This window comes from Sander vitreus, chromosome 4 (assembly GCF_031162955.1).
Source record: "Sander vitreus isolate 19-12246 chromosome 4, sanVit1, whole genome shotgun sequence".
In the NCBI taxonomy this organism is placed as follows: domain Eukaryota; kingdom Metazoa; phylum Chordata; class Actinopteri; order Perciformes; family Percidae; genus Sander; species Sander vitreus.
In genome coordinates this window covers 38,550,802-38,571,307 of record NC_135858.1, presented here as the reverse complement: position 1 = coordinate 38,571,307, position 20,506 = coordinate 38,550,802, and the positions used below count along the sequence as shown (strand labels likewise).

The following is a 20,506-nucleotide window of genomic DNA, read 5'->3' as shown; positions in this document are numbered from 1 at the left end:
ATGTAATCCCATGCACGGCGATATTTGACGCTCTGGGTAACCCTTTGCCGTCATTTTTCAACACACTTGGTCGGGACCGATTTGGTTTCAAGTTTTAACGTGCAGGGTAAAACCACATACAGTATTTAGGGTTAGGAAAACATCATGGGTGGGACAAGAACGGGACATGAACCCCAGTCTCCTGGGTGAAAGTCCTGTGTTGTTTGACCCATCCACCACCCCGACCTGACCCCTTATGCAGATTTTTGGTCTTTCATCCTACTCGCTACCATCGTTGCTCTTCATACTACTCATCTTATCTGCCCGATGTGTCCCATACAGACGCTATAGGCTGCGCTATCTGAGGCTGGGAGCCACTGACCAAGCTTGTTGGGACTGAGAATGGGTTGGACAGTCAAATCCATCGTTGGAATTGTCAGTATTATACATTCGTCCATAATTGGGATAATTTGCCGTACTCAATTACAGAAAAGTGGAATTTAACTAATTTCATAGTCATTTCTTAAATAGTGGTCAAATATGTAACGGTGGTGAGAAGCAGGTGGTCATTTAAAGCAAGTTTATATTACAGTGATGTCTATAGTTCTCATTTCTACTGTTTTATACATATTCATAGTTAAGAAAACGTCCTTGTTATCTCAGTATCCCCTCTTGTTTCCTTGTTGTCTTCAAAAATGTAGCACAATGTTTATTTCTATAAAATAAATCCTAAATCCATCCCTACAAAAAATGAATGAGTCAAGTAATACTCACCACTTTGCTTTTATTTTTTTAACAGAAACTATGTTCTTACTCACTAATGAATTCCAATCTTGTAATTTTGATCGCTGTCAATCTACTGTCAGTGCAAGTCAACATCTGCACAGATGTTTCAAGATTTGGCTCAAAGGACATAATCCCTCTGTCCAGGTGGACTTTTAATTTTGGTTTTAGCTTAACATAGGTCGAAAAAACTGCAAAGTTGTACCGATTGGAATTAATTGCTGAGAAAAAAGATTGAGTGTGGAAAAGAGCAGCTGATGTATCATGTGAGCCACAATAGTACAGGTTATTCCACCCATCTAGTAAATAGGGGCCAGCCTTTATCTGTTCGTGTTGACCATGTCCCAGGGGTAGTATTTCAATGCCATTATTTGAGAATTTACAAGGGTCCAGTTGATGGCATACATGGCTTACATAATTGTTCAGTGCAGTTTTTAGCCACGCTTACACCGTTGGTCCAAACTGAAATATCTCAACAACTATTTAATTGGTTGCAATGTCATTTTGTCCATATATTCATGGTCCCTGGAGGATGAGGCCTACTGAATTTGGTTGTCCTCTGACCTGTCCTCTAGCATTACCATGAGGTTTGACATGTGTGGTTCAGAGGGAAATATCATGACAGCTATTGGATGGATTGCCAAGAAATCTACCACAGATATTTGAGGTCCCTAGACAATACATTCTAATAATTTTGGTGATCCTCTGAATTTTCCTCTAGCACCACCAGCAGGTTAACGTTTTCACTGTGAAATATCTCAACATCTACTTCACTGCTGAACTTTTGTAGACATTCATTGTCCCCATGAATTGTGATAACTTTAATCCTCTGAGCTTTCATTTGGCACCATAATCAGGGCAAACGTTTGTCCAATACTTTGGTTAATGACCACATACCTGCAAAATGGCATTCCCATCAGCCTCAGTTGTTCTTACTGTTTAGTGCTAATCAGCAAATGTTAGCATGCTAAAATTATGAACTAAGATGGTGAACATGGTAAACATTATACCTGCTAAACCTCAGCATGTTAATATTCTCATTGTAAGCATGTTATCATGCTAATGTTAGCAGTTAGTGCAAAGCATCACTGAGCCTAAGTACAGCCTCGCAGAGTCGCTAGCATAACTGTACACTCTTAGTCTTGTCCACAGAGTAATGGAGTAACTCTGCATTATCATCGTCTCAATGTGATACATGATTAGATTAGAAGTGCTGCACAGATTACCTGGTGTGAAATGTAAAGTATTTGTGGATTCCTAGGGTTTTCCTGTTTGTTATATTGATCTCTGCTTTCTGCTGTAATTATATCAACCAACAAACCAAAATTGGCATGGCAAGTGCCCAAACCTCACCACACCCAAATGAGAGTTCTGTGTCTTGTGTTTCTTTCAACAGAATGGTTGAGCCCAGCCCTCCAGCACTGCACCTCCTCTCTGGCGGGGATGTCAGCATGGCGAGCGTCGGTGTCAAAGTAGAACAGGAGGAGTCCTGCAGAGGGGGTGGAGTCATTAGCAATGCTGAACCTCCTAAGAGGTCTCCCTCACGTGGGTGGTCAGGAAATCATCCACTGGAGGCCCGCCAATTGACCCCACCGCTCTCCCGATCCCCTTCGGTGAGGATATTATGAAATGCGCGACGGAGAAAGGTTATCGACCCGCATTTTAGGAAATTAAGTCTCACAGATTGATATGTCAAACTAAAACATGTACTTTGGTAACACTAGCACTAACAAATGGTAAATTGATAGTTAATTAAACTTAAATGAATAGTTATTTTACTGTTAACAAACAATGACATGATCGATAATAACGTTAATTATTAGTAATGCTTTAATTTATGTTATTTTAACAACTCAGTCTTACACACATCATGGCATATTATATATTTTATTAAGTATTTGTTAATGATTACCATATGATTTAAGAAATTGTTTGTAAACCGTCAGTAAACATGATTTGGATGGTTATTATAAAGTTGCAACTTGTGATTATAATACCTTGTTAATGGTTAATGCATAATTTGTAAAGCATTTATAAACATTATTTAGATATCAATGAACAAATATTCAATAATCATCTCTGTTATAGATCACCAAAACATTTAATGGAGCTACATCAATATTGATGCTTAATAAATCACTTATTAATCATGAATGAATTCTTATCTATCATCTACATTCATAAACTAATGATAACATCAATTATAGCATTACTAATAATACGTAAACATCCTCATTTCATTGTTTGTTAAAGGGGTGGTTCAGAATTTTGGACATAGGAGCTCATTTCCAGGTTAGCCAGTGTGTTATTTATCAGTGGAGACCGTCTTCAACACTTTTCATCCAGTCCTTCCAGCTGCAGAGTTAGCTGCTGCTAGGCTAGCGCAAGTCAACAGTATCTGCTAGCCTGCCACTAAAAACAGTCTTACCCACTCCACAGTACACCTGAGGCAAATACATTATAACTCCAGACTATCCATGTAAATGTCTGTGTTGATAGAATAATGTTAGAAATAAAACTACCCTTGAAAACCCCTGCAATCTAAAGGACCACAAATCACCAACAGCTACTGATGAACAGGTAATAACTTTTGGTAGGCTACTCTAGCTAATAAAGCTAGCCCCTTTCATAACGTTAGCCTAGCTGCTACTGATAGATTGAGACTTACGTTAGTGGAGATTACGTTACAGTTCAATGCATTGTGTTGATTCCTTCGTGCAATGTACTCTGCTTCTGTAGCAATGAGTGACAGCGGCAGGTAAATAAACTTGTGTGATTGTCATGGAAACTGGCTTTCTTGGTAGCCTAGGTAACATCACTCCGCCGCTGCTGTAGCCTATGCTACCAACTACAGGGAACAAAGTATAACTATTGCAATGCGATAGAAGGGTAGTTTTAATTCTAACATTATTCTATCAACACAGACATTTCCATCGATAGTCTGGTGTTATAATTTACTTGCCTCGGGTGTACTGTGGAGTAGAGCTTAGATCAGGCCCAAAAAATCAAGTTGCGTCCGAACCCGGCCCGACACATTAACTGTAATTATGAGCCCGAGCCCAATTAAACCGACATTTTTTTATACGTGGGCCGTTATAACTGATGTTCTCAACTACAATTCAGAGTTGTTTGAACTCCAGAAATCTGTTTAGAATTATCTTAATAAATCCAGGTAATGCAACAAGGACGAAGCATGTAAACTGCTGTTAGTTTATTCAGAACGGATCGCAAATGGATCCGAATGAAGAAACGTAAAACAAAACCCTCGACCGTAGCTCCCTCAGCTGAATAGTGAGGGGAACAGATCAAGGCAGGAACATAATCAAAGCCCTGGAACCATAAAGGAGATTTTCTTGTCTCAGTCACCTAATTAATGCTGCAGTCCTTCGGCACGGTCTGCATGCTGACGCACTGGCCGACAACAGTGCTGCAGAGGGGGGAGACACGATGTAGCCCAGTTTACCCCCCACTCAGGTCAGGTCAGGACCTCCACCCAGAGCTACGGGAGAAGCTGGAGAGGCAGAGCTTTCTCCCCACCCAGTAAGGCTAACAAAGTCATGATTCAAAAAACACAAATGCTTGGTCAAGGGAGGGCCGGGCTCGGGCTCGGGCAGAGAATCTAAACTCTACTGTGGAGTGGGTAAGACTGTTTTTAGTGGCAGGCTAGCAGATACTGTTGACTTGCGCTAGCCTAGCAGCAGCTAACTCTGCAGCTGGAAGGACTGGATGAAAAGTGTTGAAGACGGTCTCCACTGATAAATAACACACTGGCTAACCTGGAAATGAGCTTCTATGTCCAAAATTCTGAACCACCCCTTTAACAGTAAAGTAACTATTAAACAAAGTTTAATTCACTTTCAATTTACCATTTGCCACATATGGTTATTAAAACGGGTTACCGTACCTTTCCTTATCCTGCTCAGATGTAGAGCTGGGCCATATGGACAACATTAAATATCACGGTATTTTTGACCGAGGTATGGTGTCGATCTTGCAACGATATTCTAGGGTTGACAATTGGTGCTTTCACAACATATTTATGCAGTGAGATGTTTGATAAATAATCATCAGTAATGTGGATATAATGACTAAGTGGGTAAGGTAAATAACAGTAACAGATACAGAAGACGTTATCTAGCCTCGTATATATATCAATACCGATATAATATTGATATATTGCCCAGCCCTGCTCTGATGCTCAGTTGACGGCCTCTTTGTGTACCCTGACAGGAGGGCTCTCCAGGTAAGGAGCTGCCTCACAGACAAAGCCCCTTGGGACTGAAGGAGGCCAGGACACATGAAAGACCAGAAGGACAATCCAACTTCAAGGAAGGTCTGTCTAAACTCCACAGTCTTCTGTTAAATGTCTGCTCTGCAGTGTCAGGACTAGTGTTCATAGCGCTGTCAAGGAATCATACGATTGGCAGAAGAAGCTATCCTAGTATTGGCAATTTAATGGCTTGCACTTTGGCGCATTATATATATAACGGAAAAAATATTTCCTGTTATTGATGTTGAAGACATATCTCCTGTTATTTAAAACCATGGCTGTGCGGACTGAGTGTTAATTCTGTACACTGTTTTTATCTGTTAACCTGTTTTGAATATTTTGACAAAATAATTTGAACCCAAGCTGTTTTAACACAGCTGTTTTTAATATGCTGTTTTTAAGCATCCATCAATGATCTAAGTCAGAGTGAAAAACTGTTTTTGTCTAGCCTAATAATTTATGATTCATAATTACAATTTACTTTTTTATTTTTTTAAATACTAAAGTGTAATTATGGTTTACCACCACTTGGGTCTTGTGTTTAGGCTCTACAGATGGCCAGGCTTAAATAGCTTGACAACTGTTGAATGAATTGCTATGTAATTGGCTACAGACATTCATGGTCCCCACAGGGTGAATCCTAATGACTTTGGGGATCCTCGTTCCTCTAGCACCACCAGCAGGTTGACATTCTTGGTTTTGAGTGAAATATCATACTAATTATTGAATGGATTACTGTGCAATTAGCTACAGATATTCACAGTCCCTAGAGGATACATCTGAATGACTTTGATGATCCCCTGACTTTTCCTGTAGCGCCATCATGAGGTCAAATATCCCTTTGCCTAATATTTAGATTTATGACCAAATACCTGCAAAACTTCAGCTAGACTTTGTGTAGTACATGTTAGCATTGTCGTTGCGAGCACGTTAGCATTGGAATTTAACTCAAAGCACCACTGTGCCTATGAGCAAACTCACCAACGTATCCTCCAAACCATACTACGATACGGGTGGTTTGTTCCCTACTCTCTTATACGACTGACAGGAGCATTTCAGAAAACAGCGCCCCTAGGAGAGGCAGAAATACAAAGTACAACCTTTTATCTAAACCAGAGAACGTCGGTTGCAGTTTTGAACGTAAAGGTCGTGATTTTAAACACGTCTTTAACGTTGTAAAATGGTCGCAGTTTGGTTGGTTTAGGTACCAAAACTACTTAGTTAACTTTAGAAAAAGATTGTGGTTTGGGTTCAAATCAGACGATACTTCACTTCCTGAAAGTTACGCACGTGACACAGAACGTGACGTTTGTTAAGTTAAAAAAACAAAAAACTTTCCCTTTTTGGATTATGGCAACATTATACACATCACAGGGATTGCTGTGATCTGACAACACTGCAAAACATGACACAAGCCGTCAGGCAATCAGTTGTGAAAGTCATTCTGTAACCAATAGAAACATGAGATCCAGGTTAAAAATAACATGTAATTGTGTTTTAATATTTAAACCTGCACTTTTTAACTACTGCCAAGACGTTATTTTGAGGGCATACATGTTTTGTGAAAATCTCTGTGAAATTGGGTACAGTATATGTGTCTGTTTCTACCGCACTCAGTAACATGAGCGACTGTTGACTGACTTGTATTTGGAGCTGCACTTAATTCACCTCAACTACTCACCTCAGTGTTGGATTTGAAACATTGGTATCATTGCACCTGCACAGTCTTTCTCTGTTCTGCATCTCAGTTTTGTGTCCTTCTCTCTTACTTGCTTATACAAACATCTATACAATTTTCTCACCGAACAGACTTTGACGACTCCATATCTTATGTCTTTAAGTGCACTACATTCTGCTGTTATTCAGCATTAAACAATGCAGTCTGCTGAAAATCGATGGGTAGATGTGACAGTTTGTCTAGCGCAGTGAGGATGTTTTTGTCAATCACATGTCAAGTAAAAGCTGCTCTCCGAGCTGCTCCTGAGACTCTCCTTGCCCTCAAGTCTTTCACCAGGCTGCACTCCTCGCCTTTGTTTGTTTTTTTTTCTCAAAGTTTCTCCACTAGTTGACCTTGGATTGTTCTCTGTCCAAATATCGATTCACTCAAACACTCAAAAACTTCTCCCAGAGGCACAAACAACCTCTGCCCTTCGGTACCTCAAAAGTCTTCTTCAGTCAATGCCATTAGGAAGGCAGAGAAGAGGCTGAGAAAGTAGTTTGGTGTCAGATAGATTTTATTTGACAGAATATATTTTTTTCAAGCCATCCGGAGCAGCTCTGCTGAGTACCTGTTGTTGTGTCCTGTTAACAGTAATGCCTACCATTGAGAAGCTGCTGAATGCTGACTGGAAGGAGAAACTTCTGGATAAAAGCACAGTGGGGGCAGGACAACTGAAAGGTCAGCTTTCAAACACTACCAACACCCTTAAACCATTTCTATACCACTTACATACCATTATTTCCAACACATTACTAATTGATTGTGCAAATATCTATTTTTATTTTTATTTATTTGTCATCCTTATCTGCTTTGTTAACTGAAATAAATATTGTATAACACCTGTTAGACATTTCAAAAGATACCAGGCTGCGTGCAGTAAATTGGTACACCACTGCTTGGATAATTTAGCTGTCAAAATTGTTGGTTTCATCTGGTGTTGCTTCTAAAATCAGGATAAGTTGGGACAAAAACATAGAGACAAACAAAAAGACACATCTTTAGAGAGAGAAGCAGGAGGACTTATATAATATATATCCCTTTACCATCCAACACTGATCATCAGTCTGTCGTTAAACATAAGTGCTCAGGCAGTCTTTATAGAAACCTGACCCTCTCCAGGTACCCCAGAGGCTCTGGCAGAGAAGGAGCTCCAGTTGTTGATGATGATCAACCAGCTGAGCGGTCTGCGGGAGCAGCTACTAGGAGCCCACTCTGAGCAAAGGAACATGGCCGCCCTGCTGCTGGAGAAACAGCAGCAGCAGATGGAGCTGGCTCGACAGCAGCAGGAACAGGTACCACTCAGAGGAGGTTTTGTAAATTGGTGGCAAGCATGTACAGCTGTCTTTAAGTTGAATGTTAGATGCAGAATGGTCTAGGTCCGCATCGTGATGCATCGATGTGATGATTAATATCACCGCCCCTACCACCGTTCTCATCAAAACATACAAACGGGACTATTATCTTGATGAAAACTAGAATGAGGCTTTCTGACCAGACAGACCCAGAAACTAAGTAACCACGAATAAATCAGGAACTAAAAGTCCCTTCTGTACATTAATGTTTGTGTTTTGACTGCATATGAAGATGCATGAGGACTAGGCAAATTAGAGAGACAAAATGATAAGCGATCGTTGTTTGAGATTTAATTTTTTAACACACGACGAGACAACAGCACAGAGTCATCGTGTTGTAGGCCAATTTAATTAACTGTGAACTGGACCAAAAGATGTGTGATTTCACTGTTTTTCAGCTTAACCAGTTCTCTGTTTTGAAATATTCTTCTACTAAGGCATCTTAGTAATCTGAATATATCATACATATCATCTCAATATACAATGTGTAGTAGTGTAGTAGTATTATCAATTGTCATTTCACTATCAATGTGGTATTTATTAATTTGTAGAATTCATGTTAAGTATATTAAGTATCAGAATCTGAATACTGTATTGACCCCCTCAGGGAAATTGTTCAGTTGCAGTTGCTCACAGTCAGGTTCAAGGTAGAAATAGGAGTAAGAAAAGAGATTAGTTAATACATGTATGAAGCAATATAGCTACAGTGCTAGAAATAAAAAAGTTAAGTAGAAGTAAAGTGAGATTAGGTTAAAAAGTAAGATTGGGGTGAAAAGATGATGTTGCTAAAACAATGGATTGTACAAATGCTATTCTAGTCCAGTGTGAACATAAATAAAGTACAGTGTGAACATAAGTAGCAGCAGTGAATAAATAACAGATGTTGCACATGTAACGGACGTCTCTTTATGTAATTGGGATACAGGGTACGATTCCTACGTTCTGCAGTGAATTGCATTGTGCACTTGTGTCTGTATACAGTCCGTGATGTGTCTTGTGTCTCAGATCGCCAAGCAGCAGCAGCAGCTGATCCAGCAGCAGCACAAGATCAACCTGCTTCAGCAGCAGATCCAGGTCAGCTCCTCTCATGACCTACACGGGTTTTCACATACCACAGCCAGCAGCACTGGCATGGGATCATAATTACAAATGAGAAGTTGTCAGGGTGCGATTTGTAAAATAAAATCATTTTGATCATGCACAACAAAACAAAGCATGCAAGAATGAAATCCCCCTTCCTTTACCATGGATATAGAGCCACTCGGCCAGCCATGCCAAAACACTTATTTATGAACTTCAATATCCAATGGAAAATGATCTCAAAATGAAACAGCACATTGTGGCGTCAACGTAAAACACAGCGCTTTCAAGCCAGAGAGCGGAGTTCACTTCACTTCACTTCACTTCGTCCTCGGGAGTATCTTAATCCAAACCACAATCTTTTTCCTAGACTTAACCAGTCGTTTTGGTGCCTAATCTTAACTGTCATCGCTGCATGAAGCTCACTTTTTCCGGCTAAACTCCACTACCACGGCCCCCGAAAGCCTGTAGCAGGCTCACAGTCACCTGTTGGCGGCTAAACAACTGCTGCTGGTAGCCGGCGTCCCGGAGCTCTGTAGAGGCTAAATACAACCAGCAACGGCTGCTCTGATTTGACCTATCGCAGTATAGACTGTTCACGTTACAGTGCTTTACTGAATTTAAAATACTTCTATTTTATGGGTATAATATGTGGTCTATTGGTGAAGTGGCATTGATCACTTTGCCGACAAATCGCACCCTGGAAGTTCTCATTGCAGATCAGAAATCTGTTTCAGACAAATGAGGCAAGAACTTTTATGTGAGGAGTATTTGTCCTGCCTTGTCCCAGCAGGTGAACATGCCCTACGTGATGATCCCGGCTTTCCACCACAACACCCAGTCCCTCTCCGTCACCTCTGACCCCCAGATGGCCCTGCCACTGCAACCAATCCCCTGCAAGCCAGGTCAGTCATCAAAGCTAACAGACAGCTTCCAGCCTTGAGAAGAGACAAGGGCTGCACCATATGAGATAATGTTGTGGATTTTTATAGTTGCCGATTATACTGATCAAGAGTTTCTTCAAGGAGACCGAGATGATGCTAGAACTAAGATCTTTATTCAAACAAAAGACCCCGAGTTTACTCTGCAGAGTAACCTGAATACATTATCAGAATGCATTTGTTTTTATGCATTTGGGAGGATGGAATCCTAAAGTGCGTCATTTTAAGACACGTCTTGAAATTAGCTAAAGACACACTAGCTAACAGTTCCTCATGAAGCAATTGACCTCTCTGTCCCTGGCTCGTTGTTAAATATTGCGATAACAATATGACTTCAGTCAACACACTTTGTCAAAATAGATTCATTCATCTGCAATTTGTATTTGGCAGTATGGCTCTGTTCTGGGGCCTCCCTGCCCTTCCATGTGCATACATGGAGAGCCTTAAGCGTGGAGAGCAGCAGTGCAGGACCCCGTAGAGTACAGAACAGAGCAGCATCAATGACAGAGACATGATCTTGATTAAGTCAGACAACATAAATGAAAAGGAGGAGCTGGGGTGGAGGTGGGTTGCAAGTGCTAGCAGAGATGCAGCAAGGTCTGCTGGGAAAAGCAGTTTAAATAGAGCACACTATATCGAAATCCAATCAAAAGAGGAAATCAGCTGAGCCATCAGCTGGTGTGCTGACTGAGGAACTGTCAGCTGTGAGCTGAGATGATGGCTGAGCTTGACTCAGTGACCTGCCACAGCTGTCAGCTATGCTTCATTTGCGATAAATAAACGGATATCAAAGGGAACACAGTTCTGCATTTCTGCTGCTTTCAGTATTTTGTTACTGCAATTTTCTTTTGATTTATAACAATTGAAATGAACAAATTGAACATTTAATTAAATATAAAAGGCACCACTAAAAAAAGAGCGACAGTTGCATTTTAAAGTACATTTTTTTACTGATACTTTCTTCCAACTAACACAACAAATCTTTGAGTGCCTTTCGCAATGTCTTTATTGCACCAGTTAATATCACGATGATGATTTAAAATAAAACAATATGTTGTACAGGCCTAGTTGGGACACACTGGCTCCCATGGAACCATAAATCTATTGTTGTAATGGCAAAACGAAAAAAAGAATCTACTCAGAATCGATTCTCCATTCAAAACATTTCTCGATTAGAAAATGGGGTACTAGATTCAGGCTCTTACTCCAGGGCTCTGTGTGCTCATTCACGTCTTTACTCCACTAAATAGCACTATAAAAACACAACTAGCAGTTAAGCCAAATGGTCTCCATGGTTTGCATCCCAATGTAGTGCAAATGTGAACCAAATTTTCAGAAAATCGGCAAGAGAAAATGCAAATGAACGTGGATGGGAATCCACTACTGTTCATTGTTCAAATGTTAGGAATCGGGTGCATCGAGATAAACTGTCAGTGATGCTGATTCTTCAGTTGTGTGCCACTACAATAAGATGACCTAATTACAAAAATAACCAAACCCCAAACAAACAAAAACTGTGGAAAATGTGATGGAAATATGTCATTTGTTTCATGAATTAATTTGAGGAAAGTTACAGTCTCTGATGTTTTTGTCTGTATCTTCAGTGGTCAGCTTGTTCGGTAACACTTTATATGAAGTCAAGCGTCATATACACATTTGATGAGGATATCAAACTTCATGACAGGTCCAAATTGTTTCACTTTACTTGAGGTTAAGGAAAAATATTCATGACACAATTATAATGCTCTCATGACAGCCGATGTAAAAACCAACCTCTTAATGACTGTTTGATGTAATGTTAACACATAAAGCTAAATGTTTATGAAAGTTTGATAATTGGGCCTGTCATGACATATTTATGATGTTATGTTATGTTGCTTAATGTCAAGTTGTCTTGACCAAAGACAACTCGGACAATGCCAACTTTGCATTAAATGTGTCATAATTTACCAAATGACACTAAGGGCCTTATCTTGCACCAGGCGCAGCGCAAAGCCTGACCCAAGTGTCTTTGCTAGTTTAAGACCGACCCAGTTGTCAGTTTTCCGTCCAGCGCCCACGTCGTTTAAAGGCACACTATGTAACTTTTCCCTCTTCGGTCACCCTACAGGTTGTCTCATTGGAACTACAGCCGAGCTGTAGATGTTAGTCACGGCCATTGACCAACAAAAACCTGGTCTAAAGTTAGTAACGCATTTCGTTCATGAACACTCAAAATGACTCCTTCATGTTCATGACAGGTGTCATGTCAGTCTCTTGCACACCCCTTCACATAAAGTGTTCGTGCTCGTTCTTAGCTGCTAGAAGTGGGTGCTCCACTCGGCTAACATTAGGCTCCGTATTGTCAAAAGACTTCACCTTCGTCTGGCAAAGTTAAATCCAAAATTCCTTCAAATGCTCATCTTCTTTGACTATGAAGAGATGAACTATTCACTCTAAGTGCTGCACTGTGCCCTTGCGATTGAGTTTTGCCTTTTTTGTTCTGTCAACATAACGTTATTAACAACGCTACATTATCAATTTAGAATCATAGAATATAAGCATTATGATTAATAAGGAACTCAATAACGCTCAGTATTGTATTGTATGTTTTAGAGTCTGTCTTTGTTATTGTCATTGTGATATGTTGATATGGTTTTCCTCCAGCAGGCCTTTAGTGCTGGAAACATAGGGGGTTAGTCAGTCCTTTCATACCCTATTCTTACATTCCTTGTTGTGAAGACAGAATCAACATTACACATATCTGACAGTGACTGTGTGCATTCAAGGCCAGAAACTTTGTGGTTAAAAGTTGTTGTTGTTGTTGCCATCCATGCTGCAGCGTCTTTCTTTTTGAAAAAAAGTCCACAACAAATGTACAATGTGGTTGATGGTAGCTTTCACACACGTAATGCTTGTACAGTTAGCAGGCTATCCAGGGTACAGCTTAGAAAGACGCAGCTTTGTGCAGTCTTGCCTTCACGAGTCTTAAAAGCCGTGCTCGTGGGTGACCTTGTCTTCTCTAGGAGTGGAATGTGTTTGCCTCTGCTAGCAAGGTTAAATACCTTCTTTCATGGGTTTGTTTCTGAGGCAGATGCACTGTTGAATCATCTGATAGTGTGTGTGTGTGTGTGTGTGTGTGTGTGTGTGTGTGTGTGTGTGTGTGTGTGTGTGTGTGTGTGTGTGTGTGTGTGTGTGTGTGTGTGTGTGTGTGTGTGTGACTGAGGTCAGCTATAGCCAGAGATCTTTGAAAGGCGTGCTATGATAAAACACTCTCTATTCCAAAATGTCACGACTGTCACTTTTTTTTTTTAAAAGAAATTATGTTGAATTGAATGAGAACTACTAACATGTAATTGGTTCAAATTTAAAACATTAGACATTATTAAATGAATATTTTTTCTGAATAAATACTAATGAAATATATTGAATATGGGACAGAGCCAGTTGTGTGACTCATTCATACCAAAGCAGCAGCCAATCACATTGTCTCAGTTGAAAGAAGAGTAGTTTTGAAAAGTGGCATTATGAAATAAAAAAAATTAATTAGGGAAAATAGCAAAAAGTCAAAATGACTAGTGAAAAGAAGCAGGAAATAACATTTTAATCCATTAAAACTATGTATTTGCTTATTTATATGTTTGTTATGTTTTCTTATGTTTTCGTAATGTCTTGTTTCTTTGTTTCGTTTTTAACCCCCATGACGTGGCGGGAGATTGGTACAGTCTGATTGGCCACTTCCTGTTTTTAACATAGCTGATTTAGTAAAAGCATCTTGACAATACCTCCCTTTAGAAGATAAGAAATATAATGTAGAGCAACTTATGATAAACATAATAAACTAGCAGTAATGACTGTACAAAGTTACCTCATTGTGTGCACTACAAATTAAAAAAGATAAAGCACTGTACAAATAGTATAGTAAAGAGTATATTACAAGAAACAAAAGTGAAACTTTTGTATGTATGTGCTTTGGTATTGTGTTGTAAGGTCAAAATAAACTAAGCAAAAGTATACTTTTAGAGTGTAAACTACCAAGAAACTGTGGTGTGTTAGTGCAGGAGGCTCACTGACATCATTTCAGTCAGCTGTGTGCTGCCATCACTGTTGCTAACAGTTAGCTTTAGTGCGTGCTAACGGTCACCAAATGTTGTGTTCTATTGCAAATCTTCAATCAAAATCAGTGATAGCGCAGGTATTTGAGTGTGCATGTTTTTCATACATCGATTTTACACCTTTCACAGCCGTGGACTATCACATGCAGCTGCTGCCGAGCCCTCGGCCCACCCCGGTCAAGAGGAGCAGCGGTTCCTTCCGACAGGTACAATATTACTACAGTTTATGTATCGTCTGTCAGACACTTAACTGTTCATCTCAATGTATCAAACTCATTTCCCAAGTCAATTAAATACAAACATTTGCATACATCTACATTATGTATCCAAAATGCAACAGCGACTTATGGCTTTGTTAGTGTACATTGTGTGTGTATCTAATATATACTGTATATTCTGTGTGTGTGTGTGTGTGTGTGTTGTGGGTGTGTGTGTGTGTGTTGTGTGTATGTGTATGAGAGTGTGTATGTGTATGAGAGAGAGTGTGTGTGTATGTGTATGAGAGTGTGTGTGTGTGTGTGTGTGTGTGTGTGTGTGTGTGTGTGTGTGTGTGTGTGTGTGTGTGTTAAAGAAAGTGATCCACTCCAGATTAAACACAGTGTGTACTTTTCTGGCATTTTGGGAGGCTGAAAAGCTTTTCGAATACACCACACCCTCTGTTCAAAGGTTTAATGTGTGTGGTATAGGTGTGTGTAATTGGGCCTAGAGTGTATGTTTTGTGAACTGTATTTGCACGGCTGGTTCTCAAGCACAGATAAATCATCACAGCTTAGATAAACAAAAGATAATAAAGGACGAGGTGAACATGAAGACGAAAGAGACGCTACAAAGGTGTGACAGATGCGCTCCGACATGCCAAATCTGCAGTGCATGACCGGAATACATGCACTTCCTTGCTGTTTGCAGTTACGTCCTAATGTGTGAAAGTGGCCCCACCCTTGCTCATCTGCTCTCACCGTGCGTTTAGGAAGCCAGTCAGCCCCTGAACCTGACCTCCAAGCCAAAGGGGCAGGAGCTGGGGAAAACACCAAGCCCGAACCTGGAGCTGGGATCACTGGCGCTGCACGGGGCCTACAGGTCCAGAGATTTCCAGAGAGAAGTGTCCCACAGCCCGTCACGATCTGCCCTCAGTGAGTTACGCTGACAGTTACACTGCTGTGATAGAAAGTGGGAATTTCTGATCCCAAAAAGGGAGAAAAAAAACAAAAAACGTTTGCATTCCCACGGCTCCTCTAAGATGTTTAAATCAAAGTTGTAGAGTTTTTGGTTGGTCACAGTAACAGGGTGTCCTTCATGCTTATACAACTCTGTTTTTAACGTTACGCTATGGAGCAATGCTTTGAAGAGTGTCCCCGTTCTGTTTGTATCTATGTGAATCAAAAGTAAATACATTCTACACATGGTGGTTTTACATTTGAAATGGGTGACATTGTCATATAGATACATGGCAATTTGATCTATTGTTGTCATCTTGGACTCAATCCAAAGCTTTTACATGTGGTTGTAGCTCTTTCTTTATAAACATCATATACTGCAATCAAAGTAATGCTTTATTTTTTTTACGTTTCTACTCATTTGTAACTCTATGAACAGGGAATAAGCATTAACACCAATATCCAATGTGAATTAGTCAACAAATAAGAGAGTGCAGCCTTCCAGAGACTCAAACTCCAGAGAAGAAGACCTATTACCACCCAGGGTGTTTGACAGATGATGTCAGATCGCAGACACACCACAGTAACAAGCGCTTGGCAGCAACATGGGCAGTGGTTAAATTGAAAGCAGGAACTGTGTTGGTTATCACTTTTAATATGCTGAAGAAACAAAAAGAGGCTAGGTTTCTCATTTTAGTTTTTCTCCTCCTCTTTGACCCGTGTTGTTGTCTTTAGGTTTCCTTGGAGACGGAGATGTGGTCACACAGGCCATCCACGATGCCCAGCAGCTCCTGAGGGGCCACAGCACCGGAGAGCGAGAGAGGGACAGGGAGAGAGAGAGGGAGAGGGAGAGAGATGGTGGCGGAAAGATGGTGAGCTGGTGTCCAAACTGCACAGTCCACACAGGCAGTCCCAAGGTTTCAGAGCCCCTTTCAGACATGCTCCTCGTTACGTGAATACAGTATGTTGGCACATGTTGTCTCATGTCTGAAGATAAAAATACATAAACGTCACACAGGCAATCTCACTAGGTCTGACTATAACATTTCCATAACAACTCTAACAAGGCAAAAGTCTGAGTCGAATGCTATAGATTAGCTTAAAGGCTACATCAGCAAGATAACACATGTACAGAGGGAATGTAAATGCATGTTATGTTATTGCATATCTCTTTTTCCCTCTAGGTTACCTGAGCCTTCTCACATCTTCTTCTGTGCGGTTTTCACGCAAATATCAAAAATGTTTGAAATGAAATTTGTCTGAAGCGTTTAATACTAGTGCATTTATTTAGAACATGCAAACATGCGTCATAGGAACTTCCTACAAGAAGTGATTTTCTTTGGCTGATTGGGAGCAGCAAAAACATTTAGTGAACACAACATTGACATGATGTGGTGAACTTGGCAACTTAGCAAACAGTTTCTAATTTACACATCCAGAAGTTGTGGAGAAATGTTATTATTCATTTAGAGTCGTGTTTCTGACTACCTGATGAATGTAAAGCCAATATTCACTCTCTTTTAGCTCTGGTTTTGGTCTCCACCAACTCCTGAGGGAAATATCTGGCTGCTAAATGTTTCACTATGTTCACCAGCTCGTCTCTAACTGTGTCTGTCTGCGGTTTGGTGCTGAGCAGGTAGTGTACAGTGGGTTTTAGAGCTTTTATTTCTGAAAACAGCTGCCTGCTGTGGCCAAAAACGGCATTATGAGAGTGGTGAGAGTGAACCAAAACAGTAAGGTTGTGGGTTTGGACAGCTAAACTCTGAGCTGGAACTCACTATAAAGTATATATAGTGATAACTCTCTGTAAGTTCGTCACTACAAGCGACCCCTTTCCCATTGTCACATTTGTCAGTTAATACATTGTTATTATGAAAAATATCGGTAACACTTTACTTAAAGGTATCTACAGAAGAGTGACATGACACTGTCATGAACACATGAACTCTAACCCTAACTTGTCATGACAAAACCCGAATGACACTTAATGACAGAAGCGTTATGTCATAAATGTTTATGACTTGATTATAATGTTTATGACACGTTCATGACAGTGTCATGTCACTCTTATGTAGATACCTTCAAGTAAAGTGTAACCAAAATATCTTTAGAGTTGACCTGTCAGCCATTATAACTTGAGAATTCTCATGGGGCATGGTCTACATTTACATGACGGACACCTGTGTCTGAATTACAGAAAGCCATTACTTTAATGGATGGGTGAAGCCAGCAAGAATCTGTATTTTATGTCTGAAATTCCTACTTCCACAGCCAACCACTCACAGAATTGAAAGCCTCATCTTGTGATGGTTCAGAAAAGGCCAGTTTATCCACAAAGACATATGTCAAACCTTAATGTAATTACCTGGAGTTTGTAATACAAATTCCCTCTTACTGGACAAACCGGATATGAGGAAACACTCAAAGTCTGTCTCACTTTCTCTGACTGACATGTAGGGGTCTAATCGGGGGTCAGAGTCAGGTTTAGGGTTACAGGAAGTCATGCGTCTCCTGAGGATTTAATATCCCAGCTGTAGCCTTCTGGAAAATGCTGGTAAGTAAACACTGTATGAAAAAGACAAAGAAGTTATGTGTGTTGTTTCTATTATTAGTAATTGAAAAGGCGCTGCATATTCAGTATCCCCTGACAAACTGCTGTTATTCTTCTTTTCGCGGGTACAGTCATGTGCTACAGTAAAAAAGTACAAAATGTTTCGATTGAACACATGACTTGACTAGTCAAATGTGAAGCAAAGTGGAAACTCTGCTTTCAGAAAATCTTGCATCTGTGTAGTACTTTTGTCTGGAACCCGTCGGTAAACACCCAGGCTGTTATTTTTTGTTTTGGTTCTTGTAAAGATTGTCTTCTATTCTGGTCCTGGTTTCATTCTTTGAGGTGGCTGAAGCTTTGGTTTCAGCCTCGTCCTGGAGCAACAGCTGCTGCAGCCTCACAATACCACAAAGGCCTCAGTGTGGCATTGACTGAGCCACCTGCCCTCCCTCTTTGTCCACAGTAATACTGTACTCGGTGACTCTCCTCCTCTCCTCCATTATCCTGCTCCATCTCGCCTCTGCTGCTGCTTTAACACCAATACCGATGACTGACCTATTTTGGTATTACACTCCAACCGTACGGGGATAAATAATGTTTTACATCATGGGAATGGATGATAGATTCGCTGATGGTGTGATAGTTTGTGCAAATTCAGAGTTGGTACATTCCTAACTCTGCCTTTTCTCCTTCACCTCTCCTCCCTCGAACAATAAACACCATTCTTCCTCAATAGTGTTGTAATTTCTTTCCTTTGCATTTACAGCTCTGCATTTAAACAGCAGCTGATATGATGAGCGTGCAGCTTCTTTGCCTTAAATAGCACTCTGTGAAACACATGCGTGCCTTGAACACACCCCTTGCACATTGGGTCATCCTTTTACTGCAGTCAAAATTCAAATTGTCTCTTTGTGCTCGGGTGTGAATATTTGTGTGACTTAACTGCATGTCTGGCTTCATCTGTCTTTGTCTTTTCTTTGTCTTCAGGAGTATAAAGATTCTCCCCGCAGCGAGAGGATTTCTCACTGCGAGCGGGGTGAGGACCACCTCAGCAGTGACTCTGAGGGTAGGTGTCACTGGAGGAGCCTGTTTTAATAATGTCAGGTGTTTTTCCCCGCCATTATAAGGTTTAGGTGCAGCACCCGAGCCTTTTTGTGCAGCACCTAAGCCGACTGAGTTACTAAAATACTTTACTTAGATGTAATGATTGTAGTTGGACTTCTTTAGACTTCTTTGTCTATTTACACTTTTTTGAGTGTCATTTATTTATTGTCCGCTCTAGCTTTTCCAACGTTATATGGTGATAATAATGATCCAAAGTGAAAAAGAGACGCAAAACGACCACAAAGGGACACAAAACGACTGCAAAGAGATGCCACATGACCACAGAGACCCAAAACAAAAATTACCAAATAGAGATGCAACACGACTACAAAGAGACAAAATCTCACAAAGTGACACAAAAAGTATGGGGAAATTTGCATTTAAAAAAATTTAAAAACATAACATTTTCTTGAGGAAGGACGTCTTATCAAAGTTTATCTAAATACGCACACCTAAGTCTTCCACAAAGCTAGGGAAACACTGAATGTTGGCCTTCTTCGTTGGTGTTTGTCAAATGTGTTGAATAACCGGGATGTTACGATAGACTTAGTCTATATCCACGGCGTTCCACCTCCGGGCTAGCTCTCGTTCTGCCGTAAATTCCGGCAGATGTTATTTTTTTCGGATGTCTGTTTTTGGATGTCCGTCCCCTTCCTCTGTCTCTGTGTTGGCGTTCTAACTTCCGGCTGCTTTGTGAGGACTATGGTTAACTGCTCCTCAGATCTCTGCAGGGTAAATCCAGACAGCTAGCTAGACTATCTGTCCAATCTGAGTTTTCTGTTGCACGACTAAAACTACTTTTGAACATCCACATGTTCCACCAAAACTAGTTCCTTCCTGAGACTATTTAGCAGAGGCACCGTGGCTCCATCTGGAGCTTAGCCCCGCCCACGATGATTGTGATTGGTTTATAGAAATGCCAATAAACCAGAGCATGTTGTTCTCCCATCCCAGAATTCTGTGTGGACTCGCCAGACCTTCCTCTGCAGAGCTGTGGAGGAAGGTTTTGGCAATGCAAGACTACGATACACTCAACTCACGATTCGATACTATTCACGATTTTATGATATACACTACCGGTCAAAAGTTTGGGATCACTTATAAATGTCCATTCCAGACAGAATACCAGCTGAGATCAGTTGCATTGTTGTTTTAATCAGGGCAGCAGTTTTCAGATTACATCATGTGATTACATCATGTGATTACATCATGTGATTACATCATGTCTAAAGTGTTCTTGACTGTTGGAGACAGACGTAGCTGAAGAAACGCTTGAAATCCATGCTTTTTGGTCTAAACCTCATACCCAAATTAAAAGTGGTACAGCTCCCATATACTCTGACACTGGGGTGAGCCTGGTATCACTGGAAAGGTGACTGATGTGGGTGTGTTGGTGTGTTTGAGAAGTGTTGTATTTTGTAGTTTTTTGGCTTTTTTATTTGCACTTTTCAAATGGAAATAAAAAAACGTATAATCAT

The 20,506-nt window shown here is 40.5% G+C and overlaps 1 protein-coding gene across 6 annotated transcripts in view; it reads left to right on the top strand.

Moving 5' to 3' along the window:
• The window catches only part of sox13 (SRY-box transcription factor 13), a 56,854-nt gene that overhangs the window by 27,152 nt on the left and 9,196 nt on the right, over positions 1-20,506 (top strand). For 5 of the 6 annotated variants that reach the window (XM_078249567.1, XM_078249570.1, XM_078249572.1 and 2 more), the window contains 10 exons: positions 2,159-2,375; positions 4,993-5,095; positions 7,344-7,430; positions 7,872-8,044; positions 9,110-9,178; positions 9,975-10,089; positions 14,349-14,425; positions 15,187-15,349; positions 16,109-16,245; positions 18,912-18,990. In XM_078249567.1, the coding sequence (XP_078105693.1) occupies positions 2,159-2,375; positions 4,993-5,095; positions 7,344-7,430; positions 7,872-8,044; positions 9,110-9,178; positions 9,975-10,089; positions 14,349-14,425; positions 15,187-15,349; positions 16,109-16,245; positions 18,912-18,990 (1,220 nt within the window). The remainder of the gene's footprint in view (positions 1-2,158; positions 2,376-4,992; positions 5,096-7,343; positions 7,431-7,871; positions 8,045-9,109; positions 9,179-9,974; positions 10,090-14,348; positions 14,426-15,186; positions 15,350-16,108; positions 16,246-18,911; positions 18,991-20,506) is intronic. The other variant, XM_078249568.1, reaches the window with a different exon arrangement.